Consider the following 19,974-nt stretch of genomic DNA (forward strand, 5'->3'; position numbering starts at 1 on the left):
CATTAAAAAAAGGGGAAAAAAAAAACATTAAAGCTGCATTTAACTATATCAAGACTCCGTTTATAATCTTTTCTCACAAAGTGGCACTTATAGAAAAATAATCCCTCATATTTCTCTATTACTTGTTCAAATGAAACTAGTTAATGTCACCAATTAATGTCATCCTGCACAGAGGTATATGACCCACAACAAATGACGTTCCTTTTTTTTTGAGATGGAGTCTCACACTGTTGCCCAGGCTGGAGTGCAATGGCATGATCTCAGCTCACTGCAACCTCTGCCTCCCGGGTTCAAGCAATTCTCCTGCCTTAGCCTCCTGAGTAGCTGGGATTACAAGCACGTGCCACACCACACCCGGCTAATTTTGTTTTTTGTATCTTTAGTAAAGATGGGGTTTCGTCATGTTGGCCAGGCTGGTCTCGAACTCCTGATCTTGTGATCCACCTGCCTCAGTCTCCCAAAGTGTTAGGATTACAGGTGTGAGCCACCGTGCCCAGCAACAAATGATTTTCAAAAGCAAAACAAAACTTTTAGCCTGTATACCAGTGATGAGAAATAAATTGAGCTAACTTAAACACTAGTGAGTAGAAAAACAAATAAAAGAAGCTAGTTTATTCACTCAGAAACTCTCAATGAACAAAAGTGTGAAACCAACAAAAAAGGGTCAATAAACAGTCTTTTTTTTTTTTTTTTTAGACAGGGTCTGTATGTGACCAGGCTGGAATTCAGTGACACCATCATAGCTCACTGCAGTCTCAAACTTCTGGGCTTAAGTGATTCTCCCACCTTGGCCTCCCAACGTGCTGAGACTACAGGTGTGCACCACCAAAACCAGCCTATAAACAATCTTGATCTTCCTGGCATCTGGCTATAAAAATTTGAAGAGTCATCAGTCATAGTCTCTGATCTATACCTCAATTTTCCTAAGGAACTTTGTGCATAACAATATCCTGTAAATAATAAGACCATTATTAAAGGTTAAACGTATTATCCAAATTTGTTTCCCTCCACAAACCCCTTCTTCCAGTCAAATTTATCTTTTTATGGCTTCCTGAAAACACTATACACATTCCCACCTTGTTGCTTTTATATATGTTTTCTTTCCATAATACATCCTGTCTTCCCTAGAGATTAAACTCTCTACAGAAGAACAGTATCTTAGAACTTTTATAGCTAATACTTAGTATCCCTTTTCTAATGCGGTCATAACATGATAGATATAAATACATGTGATTTATGAAGTTATGTGCTAATTATCTACTTATTTTTCTATACCTCTAAATATGCTGAGACACCTTTAAGGGTGGGGCCGACACCATATTCAAATTTGTTTCCGAAATACCTGGCAAATACTACAGACTGAAGAAGGCAGGAGTGTAAAAAGTAGTTTATTTGCTTGTTTATTCTTTCATTTTTTGAGACAGGGTCTCACTCTGTCATCTAGGCTGGAACACAGTGGTGTCATTTATAGCACACTGTAGCCTCGAACTCCTGGCCTCAAGCAATCCTCCCACCTCAGTCTACCAGGCAGCTGGGACTACAGGCACACACCACCACACCTGGCTAATTTTACTTTTTACAGAGACAGGAGTCTCACTATGTTGCCCTGGCTGGTCTCAAACTCCTGGGCTCAAGTGATCCTCCCACCTTGGCCTCCCAAAGTGCTGGGATTACAGGTGTGAGCTACCACACCAGGCCTAACAAGTAGTTTAAACAGAGATATTACTTTGATTGTTATAAATGAACCAATGGCTTAACCAATACTTTTCAGGATTATAATTATCCTCTAATGTGGACTGCTCAACAGATTAAAACAATTCTTAACACATTTTTTTGTCTAATTAGAAACAAAAATGCTTGCTTCTATATAAACATATAATATAAAAGATTAACAAATTCTGATCAAAAGATCAACATTTACTATTATTTTATGTAAAAAAAAAAAAAAACTAACAAAACCTCAAACAGTAATCTAGAAGATTTATTTTTTTTTAATTCTTTTATTTTTTTCTTTTTTTAGAGGAAGAAAGAGAGAAAGAAAGAAAAAGAATAAAAAAAAAGAAAAAGGGCCGGGCGTGGTGGCTCAAGCCTGTAATGCCAGCACTTTGGGAGGCCGAGGCGGGTGGATCACGAGGTCAAGAGATCGAGACCTTCCTGGTCAACATGGTGAAACCCCGTCTCTACTAAAAATACAAAACATTAGCTGGGCATGGTGGCGCGTGCCTGTAATCCCAGCTACTGAGGAGGTTGAGGCAGGAGAATTGCCTGAACCCAGGAGGCAGAGGTTGCGGTGAGCCGAGATCGCGCCATTGCACTCCAGCCTAGGTAACAAGAGTGAAACTCCGTCTCAAAAAGAAAAAAAAGAAAAGAATAAAGGAAAGGAAGAAAGAGGAAAAGGAAGAGGGAGAGAGAACAGGGGTGTTGCTTTATTGCCCGAGCTAAAATGCAGTATAAAAATGGGTATGCCTGTAATTATGTTTAATAATAGAGACATTAAAAAAAAATGAGGGAAGAAAATAATTAACAAGCAGCCAACCAATATTTCATTTAAACCTGTAAATACGTGTGATGTAGTACTGATAAGAGTGTATATTTTGTGTATTTAAAGTAGAGAGTTCTATGAATGTTAATTAAGTCTACTTGTTCCGGATCTGAGTTCAAGTCCTGAATATCGATGTTAACTTTCTGTCTCATTGATCTGTAAGTCTCCCACTGTTATGGTGTGGGAGTCCAAGTCTCTTTATAAGTCTTATATATCTGGGTATTTCTGTATTGGGTGCATTTATATTTAGGATCTTTAGCTCTTCTTGTTACATTGATCCTTTTATCTTTATGTAATATCCTTCTCTGCTTCTTTTGATCTTTGTTGCTTTGAAGTCTATTTTATCAGCAAAAATTGCAACTCCTGCTTTCTATTTATTTGTTTTTGCTCTCCATTTGGTTGGTAAATTTTTCTCCAACCCTTTGTTTTCAGTCTTTGTGTATCCTTGCATGTAAGATGGATCTGGATGTAGCATACCAATGGGTCTTGGCTTTTTTTGCCTGTCTGTGTCTTTGGATTGGGGGATTTAGTCGATTTAAATTTAGAATTAATAACAATATATATGAGTTTGATGCTGTCATTTAATGTTGGCTGGCTGTTTTGCCCATTAATTGATGCAATTTCTTAATTATGTTGATGTTCTTTATTTTTTGGCATTTTTTAGAAAGGCTGATACTGGTTGTTCCTTTCTATTTGTAGTGGTTCTTTCAGAAGCTCTTGTAAAGCAGGCCTGGTGGTGATGAAATCTCTGAGTGCTTGCTTGTTCACAAAAGATTTTATTTTCCTTCGCTTATGAAGCTTAGTTTGGCTGGATGTAAAATTCTGGGTTGAAAGTTCTTTTCTTTAAGGATGTTGAATATTGGCCCCCACTCTCTTCTGTCTTGTAGGGTTTCTGCTGAGAGATCTGCTGTGAGTCTGATGGGCTTCCCTTTGTGGGTAACCTGACCTTTCTCTCTGGCTGCCCTCAATATTTTCTCCTTCATTTCAACCCTGGTGAATCTGGCGATTATGTGCCTTGAGGTTGGTCTTCTTGAGGAATATCTTTGTGGTGTTCTCTGTATTACCTGGAGTTGAATATTGTCCTGCCTTGCTAGGTTGGGAAAGTTTTCCTGAATAATATCCTGAAGTGTATTTTCCAGCTTGGATTGATTCTCCTTGTCACATTCAGGTACACCTATCAAACGTAGATTAGGTCTTTTCACATAGTCCCATATTTCTTGGAGACTTTGCTCGTTCTTTTTTATCCTTTTTTTTTCTAATCTTGTCTTTTTGTTTTATTTCATGAAGTTGGTCTTCGACCTCTGATATCTTTTCTTCTACTTGATCAATTCGGCTGTTAAAACTTGTGCATAGTTCGCGAAGTTCTCGTGTTGTATTTTTGAGCTCCATTAATTCACTTATATTCCTCTCTAAATTGTGTGTTATTTTTAACATTTCGTCAAACCCTTTTTCAAAGTTCTTAGTTTCTTTGCATTGGGTTAGAACAAGTTCTTTTAATTCCCAGAAGTTTCTTATCAACCACTTTTTAAAGTCTGCTTCTGCTAATGGAACACAGTCTTTCTCCATCAGGCCTTGTTCCCTTGCTGATGAGGAACTGTGATCCCCTGTAGAGGGAGAGGCGTTCCGAGTTTGGGTATTCTCAGCCTTTTTAGGCTGTTTTCTTCCCTTCTTTATAGATTTATCCATCTGTGGTCTTTATAATTACCGTCTTTATAGTTGGGTTTCTGAATGGACGTCCAACTTGTTGATTCCCGGCGCTAGAATCTGAGCAACCCACTGTGCTGGCCAAAACAGCGGCTTTAAGATTGATGGTGCTTTTCTGACTCTGCACCAAGAACCTCCGCTCCAAGGCAGCGGCAAAACCGCCTCACCGGCCTCAAGAGTTGCGCTGGCAACACGTGGGGCTCCTCCGCTGGGAATCTCCTGGTGCGTGAGCAACAAAAATTGATCTGAAAGTGTGGCGTCCTCTCGTTCTCTGCTCTTTCAGTGGGAGCTACAATCCCAAGCTGCTAGTAACCTGCCATCTTGGATCTCTCTCCAATTTTTTTTTTTTTTTTTTTTTAGGTGGAGTGCTATTTTTTTATGTTTTTATTTTTTTTTATTTGAATTCTGAATATTTTTTTTGTCGTTTTCCATGTTTCCCCATTTTTTCTTGAGGTGGAGTCTCACTCTATAACCCAGGCTGGAGTGCAATGGTGCAATCTGGTTCACCGCAACCTCCGCCTCCTGGGTTCAAGTAATTCTCTTGCCTCAGCCTCCCAAGTAGCTGGGATTACAGGCATGAGCCACCGCATCTGGCTAATACATTATTTGTTTAAAGCTTAATTTACGTGTTTTCAGAAAAACATCTAAAATAAAATTTAGGCTGGGTGGAATGGCTCATACCTGTAATCTCAGCACTTTGGGAGGCCGAGGCAGGCAGATCACTTGAGGCCAGGAGCTCAAGACCAGCCTGGGCAACATAGCAAAATCACGGCTCTACTAAAAATACAACAATCAGCTGGGTATGGTGGCGCACACCTGTAGTCCCAGCTATGGGGGGAAGCTGAGACAGAAGAATTGCTTGCACCCAGTAACTGAGGCTGCAGTAATCAGAGATTGTGCCACTGCACTCTCAGCCTGGGCGACAGAGCAAGATTCTGTCTCAAAAAATAAATAAAATAAATACAACAAAACAAATTTTAGAACTTGAGGCTTATCAGTCAGTTTTACATAGCTCACTAAAGCAGTTTCCGGTTGCTGGATATTTACATACTGCTCACTAAGTTTAAGTCAAAAGGTACTACTACTTTTCACATACATTACAGCATGGAGAATTTTCCATTTCAATGGATGATTATAATGTTGAACGAGGTCAAAAAGATATAGACTATTAAAATTAGATGCATTTGAGTTAAAAGTTTTAGTAAATAATCTCTGACTTAAATTTTTATTTTCTCCCAAAGACATTTAATGAGCTCCTATTAAGTATTAGGGAGATATCAGAAACTGAAGCACTGATAACAAAATCGAAACTTAAGAGCCACATATAGTTGAAGAATTGATTGTTGAAGGAATAACAATCAAAGTTTCCAAAATGATTTTAGTCTTTAGAAACAGTTACGTTTCTCTTGAAGGAGAGTTTTTATTCTAACAGGCCTTTCTTTAGAGGTAATAGATCCTTTTTACAGGTATTGATCAACTTACGACCTATGCAACTTACGACCATTCAACTTTACGACCACAATCGCTAGCCACGACTGCTCTGCGTCTGGCAGCGCAAACGTTGCCCAGCTGGGTGTACAACAGTGCAGACCAGCTTCCGGCAGCACTACCATCTCTGCATGCACCATTTCAACTGTTATCCTAGACTTGGTACAGCAATTTGTGTTTTGTGTCTTGGATATTTTTCATCAAACCCCTCCCAATAAACTTCTTATACATTTCGAAGCAATGGACCCAAACATCGAATGATTTGCAAGGATTGAACGGATGGCGCACGATGTGTTTCGTCCATATCGTGAAATTTATGAAGAAAAAAAGAAACATACAATTCAGACAAAGCTCACCATGTTTATGAAAAAACCAGCTCCGGTAACCCCAACTGCTGCCTCAGATGACGACATCAACGATCCACAGCCAAGCACCAGCGGCCAATAAAATGTTTCGTACATGTTTATATATTTTGATATGTTTTGCAATTGGGAAAATGTTTCCTATGGTATTTTTTACACCTGTATTTTGTATTTTTGTATGCACCTGTATTTTGTAATTTTGTATGTTTTGCAAATATTAAACCAGTTGTACTGGTATGCAGTGTTTTACTTAAACCTGACGAATGTAAAAATAAGAAACAAAATGGTGTAGAGATGATACAAATTGCATAAAATGAACAAAGAAAATTATGATATATAACAATAATGAAAGAAAATTATGATAAAATATGACTTTGAGATTTTTATAACATCATTTCACAGTACTGTACATATAGCCTACTCAACTTACGACCAAATTGTGTTACGACCGGTCTGTCGGAACCAATCGTGGTCGTAAGTCGAGCACGAGCTGTAGCTCTAAGTACCTTCCTCCAACACCAAGTACAATCTACTCCAAACTAGGCAGGTGGAGTTTCCTGATTACATTCAGAGTCCCTTGGCCTAAATGAGAAAGGCCACACCTGAACACTTTCCTTGCTTCTGGGTACCCTGACTATTCAAAGCCCTAACAGTGTAGCCATCCTTAACATAAGACAGAGCTAAAACCTCCAATTCAGCCACCAATCATAACCGCAGATGAAAACAGAACATCTCCAAAAGGTATCTCTCCATCTAAGTTAACTCGCCAAAAAAAGTTTTGCTTCCAGTATACTTTTATAAGGAGACATAATCATCCCCATTCGGTAACTTAACATACATATAAATGTTAGAAGGTAGATAGGTTTATGGTATTTTAAATAACTCAAGACACAATATATATCAAATTCCTGAGTAGTTCTGAACAAGCAGTACAATTAACATTAATCCACACTAGAGGAAACAACACTTTTTCACTTACAGAGAAAAGTATACTTCATGTAATTGATTTCATTCTTAAGACATTTTCAAAGCAGACCAAAATCTAACAAAACTTTTTCTATCACAAGATAAAAATAATAGTCCTACAGTTGCTTCATAATACAGTGTTTTATTTTGGGGAAAAGGCAGAGACTTCACTTAGCTATGATTATAAAAAAGCAATATAAATAGTTTATTTTAGTATTTGTTTTTCTGAAGTTATTATTCCACCTTACCTTGATTTGGAATTCCACAAAACTCTTCTCTGAACATTGTGTTTCCTGTCTGAAAACTAGGAACCAAAACTAGAGTTCTTCCACTTTACATAGAAATCAATAAACTAGTTTTAATATTGGACTGAATTTCAAACTTCTATTCTCTGTTCCTATTGGGCTGAAAGGTATACATATATCAAGAAAGTTTCTATCGATTTTCAACTAGAAGTATCAGTTTTGCTGTCACAGCTCTTTATTTTTGTACATAAAAGGAAGTGAGTTTTGATACTATCTCAAGTGTTCTTCCTGTCTTACAGTGCATTTGAAATAAAGTGACGCCAGATTGAGAGTAAAAGCCCTAAATAAGAAAAAGTAATAGGCACAATTAGCTTGCTTTACCTTTATTGATAACTAAGATTTAGAACTGTTTGCTGCACGCTCACTGCTGGTTACACATGTCACTTTAATTTGCACTGGACTATAAAAACATCCATAAACGTATAATATATACCTAAAAATTATATGGTATCTATGTCATATATATGATTCATAAATGACAGATGCACATTCTATGAGACTAAATAATTCTTCATTATTGGTGGCTTGGCATTCATTCATTTCTTCAGAATATGAGAGCTACTTAAATAAACGTGAATTACATGTGACATCTGCACCTCTCACTCCACCTTCCAGATATCACATAGTCAATTTTCCTCTCAGCTTTAGACTACCTACAACCAGAAAAGAGCTTTACAGAACAACTCATCTTATTGTAAACCAAGGAAAAATAATTGATATTATCATAATTTCTGGAAAAGGAATAAAGGAAAGGCAGCTCATAAACAATTGGACCCAACATTCAGTTTGACATTACCTTGCTGTTCCTGTATTCTATTACTATGCAGAGTGTGGGGCAAGTTTAAGCTATTCATATCTACCTATCTGGCTACTGGCTAATAGGGTTCTATGGTTATTCCTTGTATCTTCCTATATCTTAATACATTCATCTCAAATTCTTAGAGATAGCCATTAATAACCATTAGTTTTTTGTTTTTTGGTTTTTTTTTTTGAGACAGGGTCTTGCTCTTTCGCCAGGCTGGAGTGCAGTGGCACAATCTCAGCTCACTGTAATGTCTGTCTCCTGGATTCAAGTGATTCCCCTGCCTCAGCCTCCTGAGTAGCTGAGACTATAGGCACGTGCCACCATGCCCGGCTAATTTTTTGTATTTTAGTAGAGATGGGGTTTCACCATGGCCAGGATGATCTTGATCTCCTAACCTCATGATCCGCCCACCTCGGCCTCCCAAAGTGCTGGGATTACAGGCGTGAGAAACCGCACCCAGCAATAACCATTAGTTCTAAGCAGAAGAAATACAGATACGATAGCCACTATTCGAAGAGCAACATATGTGGCTCTTGAAAAAGCAAGGGCCCCAACTATATTCCCATTTTATTAGACTTTCTTTAATATTGATTTCCCTGTCCCAATCCCATCCAGAAAACATGAATCTTGCTAATTGCTTCCCTTATCTGATGACCTGGCTCGGTTCCTAATCTTAGATCTGCAATTCCAAACTTTAAAGGAAAAGCTTAAAATGGGGAGAATGAACACTTGTGAAAACAAGGGAAAAAATCAGAATAAAAAAATAAAATGAGGAGACAGACAGAGATAACAGGGGATAGACAGAGAGAGCCCTTTACACTTTTAGATTCTTTCAAAAATAGGTGCTTAGTGAACCGCAGGGAATTTGGGGCCCTGAACCATACCTCCTTTCATTATTGACAGGGATTACTTTAAAAACATATATCAACAATATTAGTCAGAAGCACCTCTTTCTCTTGCTTTCATTCCCTTTATTCCTAACAATTGAGGTCTGGTTATCATCTTAAAGCTAAGATTCTCTGATTACAAAGTTCACTCAAATTATGTATGTAGTAGCTATAGCAGAGAGAACAGATGAGGCCATCAATTATCTCAATTCTTTCCAGGAGTAGCAAGAACATTAACAGAGGGATGATAATGAATCAGAACTATTTTTCTAACATAGGCATATTAATTGTTCTGAAGGGACTTAAATGAATGAGTCTATTATTCCAGCATAACCTGAGCTAGCTAGCTCCAAAGACAACTTACCTATCATCACTCGAATCTAAGAGGATATTCAAGCTAGGAAAAAGTTTGAATGTCTGTTTTGCTCTGGAACATAACTATTACCAGTCCTTGTGAAAGAATCATCATGAGTTGGTTTAAAATTTGCCTTGTTATGTACAGCTAAAATTATAAATATTGGGATAAAAAAGATTTGCCCACTTTGAATAGACTCTGACAAGAAGCTACAGAATAATTAGCAGGAATAGTAATTCATATCCTAAACTAGAAAATCCATTCCAGGAAAGCTCAGCAACATACATTATTGCCTAAAGAAAGCTTTTCGAGTGAGCTATGAAGTAGACACCAAAGGGAATGAGAGCAAACACCAGCAGACTAAATTCGGTGTTTCCTGGTAGAAATGAAAAGCATTCTTTTCCTAAGGAGGGTTGTTACAGCATTAAGGGCTCAAAATTTAGAAGAGAGGATTACAGAGGCAAGTAAAATAAAAGCATCCTAAAAAGTCTATGAATGACTTAAGACCTAAGAACAAATCCAGGTAAAACCTAGAATGTTGTCTGGTGTGGTACCCACTATCCTTATGTGGCTATTTAAAGTTAAAATCAAAATTAAATTCCTAACTAGAAATCCACATGTAAATAACAAAAGAAATCCAGATACAAGTCTCATACCCTTCACATAAAATTAACTCAAAATGGATCACAGATTTAAATAAAAATGAAAATTTATAAAACCCCTAGAACATACCATACCATACCATACCATACCATACCATACCATACCATACCATACCATACCATATAGAAGAAAATTTAGGGGTTTTGTGATGACTTTTAGATACAAGACCAAAGACACAGTTCACAAAAGAAAAAACTTGATACACTAGACTTCATTAAAAATTTTTGATCTGTGAAAGAAACTGCCAAGAAAATAAAAAGACAAGACAGCCCTGGGGTGGTGGCTTGGCTGATTGTGGTGGCTCATGCCTATAATCCCAGCACTTTGGGAGGCCAAGGAGGGCAAATCGCAAGGTCAGGAGTTCGAGACCAGCCTGGCCAACAGGGTGAAACCCCATCTCTACTAAAAATACAAAAATTAGCTGGGCGTGGGGGCGGGTGCCTATAATCTCAGCTACTCAGGAGGCTGAGGCAGGAGAATCACTTGAACACAGGAGGCAGAGGCTGCAGTGAGCCAAGATGGCACCACTGCACTCCAGCCTGGGCAACAGTGAGAGACTATGTCTCCAAAAAAAAAAAACAAGACACAGAAAATATTTGTAAGACATATGATAAAGGATTGTTACTCAAAATATGCAAGGAACTCTTAAAGCTCAACAATTAAGAAAACAAACAACCTAATTTTAAAATAAGCCAAAGACCTGATGAGACTTCTCACCAAAGAAGATATGTAGACTGCAAATACGCAAATGAAAAGCTGCTCCACAACATATGTCATTGGAGAAATGCAAATTAAAACAATAATGAGATACTATTAAACACCTATCAGAAAGGCCAAAATCTGGAACAATGACCACACCAAATGCTGATGAGGACATGAAGCAACAGGAACTCTGATCCACTGCTGGTGCAAATGCAAAATGGTACACTCAATTTGGAAGATAGTTTGGAAGTTTCTATAAAACTAAACATACTCTTAACCACACGATCCAGCAGTCACACTCCTTGGTTTTTATCCATAGGTGCTGAAAACTTACGCACATACAAAATCTGCACACAGATGTTTAAAGCAGCCTTATTCATAATTGCCAAAACTTGGAAACAACCAAGATGTCCTTCAGTAGGTGCATGGATAAACAAACTGTGGCACACCTAGACAATGGAAAGAAATGACCTATTGCAAACGAATACTAGAAAAGAAAACCAAATACCATGTTCTCACTTATAAGTGGGAGTTAAATGATGAAAATACATGACACATAGAGGGGAACAACACACACTGGGGTCTTTCATAGGGTGCAGTGGGGGAGGAGGGAGAGAAACAGGAAAAATAACCAGTGGTTAAATAGGCTTAATTCCTGTGTGATGAAATAATCTGCACAACAAACACCCATGGCACAGGTTTACCTATGTAACAAACCTGCACTTGTACCCCTGAACTTAAAATTAAAGTTAAAACAAAAGAGAAAGAAATGACTTATCAAGCCATGAAGACACAGAGGAACCTTAAATGCATATTACTAAACGAAAGCCAATCTGAAAAGGTTCCAACTATATGACATTATGGAAAAGGTGAAATTATGGAAGCAGTAAAATGTCAGTGGTTGTCAGGTTAGGCACAGTAGCTCAGGCCTGTAATCCCAGCACTTTGGGAGGCCAAGGCAGGTGGACCACCTCAGGTCAGGAGTTCGAGACCGGCTTGACCAACATGGTGAAACCCTGCCTCTACTAAAACTACAAAATTAGCCGGGCATGGTGGTGGGCGCCTGTAATCCCAGCAACTTAGGAGGCTGAGGCAGGATAATCGCTTGAACCCAGGAGGCAGAAGTTGCAGTGAGCCGGGACTGCTCCATAGCACTCCAGCCAGGGCCACAAGAGCAAAACTCCATCTCAAAAATAAAAAAAAGTCAATGGTTGTCAAGGGTTTAAAGGAAGGAAGGGATGTAAAGCTGGAGCACAGAAGATTTTAGGGCAATGATACTATTCTGTTTGATACTATAATGGTGAATACACGTCATACATTTGTTCAAAGCCATAGGATATAACTCCCAAGAGTAAATTCTAATGTAAACCATGGACTCTGGTGGGTGATGATTTGCCAATGTAGGTTCATCAGTTGTAACAAATATACCACTCTGGTGGAGAATGTGGGTAGTGGGAAAGTCTGTGCATGTAGCAGGAGAAAGGGTACATGGTAAATCTCTGTACCTTCCTCTCAATTTTGTTGTGAACCCTAAAAAGCTCTATAAAAGAAAGCATTTTTTATTTTTTAAGTTCCTTGGTCATAATAACCATATTTCAAGTGTTCAACAGGCCCATGTAGCTAGTGACTACTGCATTGTGCTCGACATAAAGATATAAACGTCTCCATCATTGCAGAAAACTCTCCTAGACCGGACTGTTATACACGGTACGGGAAAGTGACTGACTGACCTGGGGTCTGGGAAAAGAGAAACTACTAACAATGGCATTTGTCCTACAGCATTTAGTACTTTAATGAAGGATCAGGTGGATTTACCTTTCCTTTTCCACCTGCTCTTTTTTCCCTCCTTGTTGCTGCCACCATCACTGCTGCTGCTGCTGTTCTCAGAACTCTGGGAATCTGACTGACCATCACTGCTTTCTTCTGAACCTTCTGATAGCTCTTTCACCCCATCCGGCACATCTTTCTGAAAATGTAGGCATCCAATTAGGATTAATCATTACCATTTCAGCAAGTAAAAATTAAATTTCTGATATGCAATGTTGCAACTTAATTGCACTGATTAATTTTTGTTACTATAGGATTCAGGAGCAGAACCAGCAATATTTTCTGAATTCCTGTCATCTCTTTGAGGCAAATAAGCTCATGTTTCCAACTACAACCAAAGATAAAAACTATATACAACATTCATATGCAGGCACAACACAGGTTTAAATTAGACAAAAATTGGGTAAATGATGATAATATTCTAGATTTTAAAAACTACATAATAATTTTATTGGCTGGGTATGATGGTTCATGCCTGTAATGCTAACACATTGGGTGCCTGAGGCAGGAAGACTGCTTGAGCCCAGGAGTTCAAGACCAGCTTGGGCAACATGGTGAAACCCCATCTCTACAAAAAAAAGAAAAAAAAAATTAGCTGGGCATGGTGGCATGTTCCTGCAGTCCCAGCTACTTGGGAGGTTGAGGTGGGAGGACTAAGCCCAGGAGTTTGGGACCAATCTGGGCAACACAGTGAAACCCTGTCTCTACAAAAAAAAAAAAAATTAGCCAGGTGTAGTGGTGTGCACCTGTGGTCCCAGCTACTCGGGCGGCTGAGTTGGGAGGATTGCCTGAACCCAGGGAGTTTGAGGCTGTAGTGAGCTGTGACTGCACTACTGCACTCGCATGCATAACATACTGAGATCCTGTCTCAAAAAACTAAATAAAATAATCGTATTAAATATATGTATGTCCATGTGGGTATGTATACAAGTACCATTATATACTCTGAATTCAATTAGAGAATAAGAGTCTAGACAGCAAGAGATAGTGCATTATTTGAATCTCATTGGTTCCTGAATATTGGTTAGTAAGTAGCAAGAATTAAATAAAAAAGAAATCTTTTTTTTATTTGTCTGTCTCCTTCCTGACAAACAAAAGAAAAAAAAAAGAAAGAAAGAAATCATTTAACAAATCATATGAAACTCTTTGGTTTCTGCACTCAGATAGAGGGAATGCTAATCAGAAAGGATAACTGTGTCAGCTTAGTATGTGAGAGAGATAACAGAATGGTTCCAAGACCAAAGACTAGAGAGCAAGATTTCCTGGCTTTATCCTTTCCTAATTGTGCAGCCTCGGTTAAAATCTTAACCTTGTTCATGCTTCAGTTTCCCCATCTATAAGGTGGGGATAATAGTACCTACCTTAAAAGATCATTAATCTATTAGCTCAAGTTAAATAAGCTAATAAACGTAAAATGCTTAGAATCATGCCCAATCTAAGAGGTCAAAAATATTAGCTATTATGTATTTACATAATATATATAAAAATACACATGTATGGCTAAACACATTAGTGTTTGTGTTTTTTTGTTTTTTATTTTGGGAGACAGGGTCGCACATTGTCACCCAGGCTGGAATGCAGTAGTGCGATCACACCTCACTGTAGCCTTGACTTCCCAGGCTCAAGGAATCTTCCCACTTCAGCCTCTGGAGTAGCTGGGACTACAGGTGTGTGCCGCCATGCCTGGCTAATTTTTTAAAATTTTTATAGAGATGGGGTCCTACTATGTTGCCCAGACTGGTCCTAGGCTTGAACTCCTGAGCTTAAGCAATCCTCTTGCCTTGGCCTCCCAAAGTGCTGGGATTACAGGCATGAGCCACTGTGCCTAGCCTGTGAATATTATTTCTAAGTCATAAAACTATGGATGGTTCTTTTTTCCTCCAATATTTTATTTTCCCACATTGTTTTAATAATCAGATAAAAAATAATTCTGACAGACACAAAAATGTGATCCTCCAACACAAAACTGACATCTATATGACATTACAGCCAAGACTATAAACTTTGATCTAGGTAAGTTAGCTGTTTTTCATTTACGTTTATGTCCTAGTGCCATTTCTCTTTGAGTCATCTCTTACATTATACACTTTCTTAAAATACACACCCCATATTTTTATATTCTTTCCTTCAAAATGCAGGACAGCTTTTATAGAATTAGTTGCCAGCCAGACATCTTGACTTGTAGGTTGAACAAGTATCTGAAATATAAATATAATTATCTTCTTTTCTTAAAATTTGTGATCCATACAGGATCAATTGCTCATGTCCCACATTCTAGAATCATTTCAGTCCTTTTTACCCACTCCAAATGCCACATATTCTATTTATTCCTCTAATGACCCTTGTCTCTATCTCTTTTACTTGTCTCTTAATTCAGGCCCTGAGTATTTCTTCCAACCAACCATAACCACCTTTTTGACAAATTTTCCTGCTTCACCCTTCAATCTCTGAATTCTCCTCTTAAACTTGGATTTGATCATGCTTTCTTTCCAGAAAAACCTGTGACATCTGCCAAACCCCAACCCACATATACACTGCTCAGTCAGGTTTTATTTTTATTTTCTTTTTGTTTTGTTTTCTTTGCTCAGTCAGGTTTTCAAAGGCCTCCAATGTTTGATCTCTCTACCCGACGTTTACCACACCAGCATCTTTGCCACTTAAGCCCACACAAAGATTATGGTCTTATCACTCCAGTTTACTCTACTTTCAAGGCCACTCTGAATCTTTCCAACTGTGCTCTTGCTTAAGCTATTCCCATGTCCTGGAAGGTCCTTCTTCTTATTACTTATCTAATGAAGCCCAGCTCAAATCTTACATGTTAACAACAACAAAAACTTCTATATTCCTTTATTTAAAATTAATTCTTATTTTTCTATATTATTTTTTAAAAAACAGAACATTTTGAGAGTATGCAGTTATTTTAGAAACTATAATATGAGCTTCAAGAGATCGGAGTCACAGTTTAACCCTCTTTACAGCCTCTATAGTGGCCGATACAGAGGTAATATCAGGATATTGTTTGAAATATATATTTGGGCCGGGCGCGGTGGCACAAGCCTGTAATCCCAGCACTTTGGGAGGCCGAGGCGGGTGGATCACAAGGTCAAGAGATCGAGACCATCCTGGTCAACATGGTGAAACCCCGTCTCTACTAAAAATACAAAAAATTAGCTGGGCATGGTGGTGTGTGTCTGTAATCCCAGCTACTCAGGAGGCTGAGGCAGGAGAATTGCCTGAACCCAGGAGGTGGAGGTTGCGGTGAGCCGAGATCGTGCCATTGCACTCCAACCTGGGTAACATGAGTGAAACTCCGTCTCAAAAAAAAAAGAAATATATATTTGGTTCCTGATACAGTTCCTGACTTAGAGCTCTTTTTAGCTCTTACAATTTCCTAAGCAATGGTGTTACTAGTAGAATCTTTTGCTCTCATATTTGGTCTTTGACCCCAGTTCCCAACACAGAGTTCCTAAGACCTCTGTAATTTCCTGAGTAAAAGGAATATCTGACACAGCTCGATTATCCCTTGGAATTTCCTGAGTGATAGGAGCATCTTTTGCTCCTCTTAGTGAGCTACTACATGGTCTCAGGATGGGGGCTGGTTTCCAGGGGAACCAACTATGTGACTAGAGGGTTGGAACTTTCATCCACTCCACAATCTCAGGGAGGCAGGAGGCTGAAGGTTGAACTGATCACCAATGGCCAATAATTTAATCAATCGTGTCTATGTATTTAGGCTTTCACAAAAATGTGAAGGATTGGGTTCTGAGAGCTTTCAGATTTAGATGATCATAGCTGGGCGTGGTGGCTCAACGCCTGTAATCTCAGCACTTTGGGAGGCCAAGGCAGGCAGATCACCTGGGGTCAGAAGTTCGACACCAGCCCGGCCAACGTGGCAAAACCCTGTCTCTACTAAAAATACAAAAAATTAGCTGTCTGAGGTGGTGGGCACCTGTAATCCCAGCTACTCCAGAGGCTGAGGCAGGAGAACTGCTTGAAGCCAGGAGGTGGAGTTGCAGTGAGCGGAGATGGCGCCACTGCACTCTAAGCCTGAGTGATAGAGTGAGATGCCACCTCAAAATAAATAAATAAATAAAAGATTTAGCTGATCATACGGAGGTTCCTGGAGGGTGGCAAGCCCGGGAAGCTCTGTGTACCTTCCTATAAACCTCGCGCTAAGCATCTTATCCATCTGGCCATTCATCTGTTTCTACTCTAATATCCTTTATAATAAATGGATAAATGTAAGCAAAGCATTTCCCTGAGTTTAGTGAGCCATTCTAGCAAATTAATCAAACCCAAGGAGGGAACCCCAACTATAACTAGATAGTCAGAAGTACAGGTCACAACGGGGTACTTGCAATAATTGGCATCTGAAGGGGATGGGAGGGTGCCAAGCCCTCAACCTGTGGAATGTGACACTGTCTCCAGATAGATAGATAGACAGCATCAGAATGGAGTTGAATTAGAGCAGCAGTCCCAACCTTTTTGCATCAGCGACAGGTGTTGTGGAAAACAATTTTTTCACAGAAGGGTGGGGAGTAGGGATGGGTGGTTTCAGATGAAACTATTCCACCTCAGACCATCAGGCATTAGATGCTCATACAGAGTGCACAACCAAGATCCCTCACACATGCAGTTCACAATAGGGTTCACACTCCTATGAAAATCTAATGCTGCCACTGATCTTACAGGAGGCAGAACTTAGGATGAGAATAGGAAAAACACTTTGGCTTTCCTTTCCCCCTATCTCTACAATAGAATAAGCATTTAATAAATTTTGTAAACAGTATGGAAGGTCTAGAACAGCTAAAACTGAAAAAAAAAAATACAGAAAGTTTCATGTGAGAATAAAGCCCTGTAACCCTAGGAAATTTAACCAAGTATATAAAAAGGAGAAATGGAGAGAGGGAGGGAGGTTACATCTTTTTAATGTTAGGGTTCCACACAACCACTGGGCATAGTGATGACTACAGCTCAAAGCTAAAAAGGTAACACATATATAAATGGACACAGTCACTGCCTGCCAAGCATTCATTCCCCTCAAGCTGATAAATTTCCTTTGGAGAAAATCCTCTCTTCTCAATTCACTCAGCTTGAGCAAGATTAATTTCAACCATATCTACAACTGGGCAATCAGAAGACTACATACATTTGACAAGCATGACAACTAAGGTATACTCATAAGTGGGCAAAGCCAAACCAATTAAGCCAAATCAGAATTAAGTCAGAGGCTCCTACTTTAGCTCCTACCTATTCTCAGATTTACAGCTTGCAGAGTGCAGGTTGGGGGTGAAGTTATGTATGATAAGGAAAGACCCTGACTGAGAATGAAGCCAAAAGAAAGTGGAGACAGCAAACCCTGACGATGTCAACTGAGCTCCTGGATCCAGCCTGGGTTTCCTCAGAATTTTCAGTTACATGAGCTAATAAAATGTCTTTCAAATTAGCAAGCTTGTTATGTTAGAAAGAATATGGGCTTGGAAATTCAGTCAGATCTGGGTTCCTGTACTGGTTCTGATATGATACGGGCAACACTGGGCACGAAAATCCAATCTTCTGAACTTTTACTTTCTTCATTATAAAAAAGGAATAATAACCACAACTGTGAATTGTGGTAGAGAATGAAATGAGAATGTAATGTAAAGCATCTAGGCAGAATGCTCCAAAGTAACAATTATTATACAAATGTTGTGCAGCTCCTTAGAAGGTCACTGGAAGTCATTTGAATTTCATTTTTTCAAGATAAGATTATCCTAAAGAATAAAAAATAAAGTTATTCTGATCTACCTATAGTTAGCTATAGATTATAGTTTTTAAAAATGTACTGGGTGCAAGTTTGAAAATATTACCTCTTCCTGAAAACAAGCTCTTCAAGAACAGAATTCTGTCTCTATGAGTCAAATATTTTTATGTGGTCACCTCCTAGTTTTTCTTTTTAAATGACTCCCCAACAAAATATTTACCTTCAAAGTATATACTCCCATTCTACCTGGAACCTTATAGAAGATGCCCTCTTCACCTCTGGAGTTTGTATGAAGCATTGCATTCAGGCATGCAAGAGGGGAAGTCCCACTGCAAAACAAAAAGAAGATGTGATGAGGAACACAAAGTTTAATTTCTGTCTCTGAATATCCTATGTAACACTTACTTAAGATAAAATTAGTCAATACTCCTTTGACTTAAACATGTCTTATGAACTATAAAAAGTCTACCAACTTGTTAGAAAGGGTGCCATGGAGAAAATTGATGTAAAAATCATTCCCATGTATCTACAAAATAGTAATTCCTTAATGCTGATCCAGTATCTAACATTTAAGTCAAGAAAAATACAGAAGTATCACAAACATATTCTGTAAACAGTCTATTTTATTTAGCACAAGCTTTACAAATGTCCAGATGTACAATGAGAAAAAAAGCACATACACACAAACACACACAGATTCAAATAAACAGTACTAATTCCTGGGGCCGGGCACGGTGGCTCATGCCTGTAATCCCAGCACTTTGGGAGGCCGAGGCAGGTGGATCACGAGGTCAGGAGATCGAGGCCTGCCTGACCAACATGATGAAATCCTGTCTCTACTAAAAATACAAAAATTAGCCGAGTGTGGTGGTGCACGCCTATAATCCCAGCTACTTGGGAGGCTGAGGCAGGAGAATCACTTGAACCTGGGAGGCAGAGGTTGCAGTAAGCCGAGAACGAGCCACTGTACTCCAGCCTGGGCGACAGAGTGAGACTCCGTCTCAAAAAACAAAACAAAACAAAACAAAAAAATAGTATTAATTCCCTTGCATACTGCTGCACCAGGCTGAATCTTGTTGCGAAACTAACATATTGCCATTGTCTCTTGTATTCGAACCTATAATGAAATCACTTTAAAAGGTATTAAGAGCTGGGTGCAGTGGCTCAACGCCTATAATCCCAGCACTCTGGGAGGCTGAGGCGGGCTGATCATGAGGTCAGGAGATCGAGACCATCCTGGCTAACATGGTGAAACCCCGTTTCTACTAAAAATACAAAAAAATTAGCCAGGCGTAGTGGCATATGCCTGTAGTCCCAGCTACTACAGAGGCTGCGGCAGGAGAATGTCTTGAACCAGGGAGGCAGAGGTTGAAGTGCACTGAGATCGTGCCACTGCATTCCAGCCTGGGCAAAAGAGTGAGACTCTGTCTCAAGAAAAGTTATTAAGTAGGCTTCTGAATATTTATTTTATATGTAGCAACTTGGTTAAATGTTTATTAATTCTAATATATATTTATCATCTTTACTAGAGTTTCAGGTATATAATAATCCATAGAAATTATATACATATATTATTTTCCTAACTGTAATCATATTTCATTTTTCATTTTCCTGTCTTCTTGTAC

At 38.8% G+C, this 19,974-nt stretch overlaps 1 protein-coding gene across 4 annotated transcripts in view; it reads right to left on the reverse strand.

Annotated features, from left to right (window-relative positions):
* ASXL2 (ASXL transcriptional regulator 2) overlaps positions 1-19,974 on the reverse strand; it is a 160,243-nt gene that overhangs the window by 49,732 nt on the left and 90,537 nt on the right. For 2 of the 4 annotated variants that reach the window (XM_017527312.2, XM_017527302.2), the window contains 2 exons: positions 18,570-18,678; positions 12,595-12,745 (listed from right to left, as the gene is read on the reverse strand). In XM_017527312.2, the coding sequence (XP_017382801.1) occupies positions 12,595-12,745; positions 18,570-18,678 (260 nt within the window). Of the gene's footprint in view, positions 1-7,310; positions 8,421-12,594; positions 12,746-18,569; positions 18,683-19,974 lie in introns of those variants that run through there. The other 2 variants (XM_017527333.1, XM_017527324.2) reach the window with 2 other exon arrangements.

The sequence above is a fragment of the Cebus imitator genome, unplaced genomic scaffold (assembly GCF_001604975.1).
Source record: "Cebus imitator isolate Cc_AM_T3 unplaced genomic scaffold, Cebus_imitator-1.0 Scaffold1, whole genome shotgun sequence".
NCBI classification, from domain to species: domain Eukaryota; kingdom Metazoa; phylum Chordata; class Mammalia; order Primates; family Cebidae; genus Cebus; species Cebus imitator.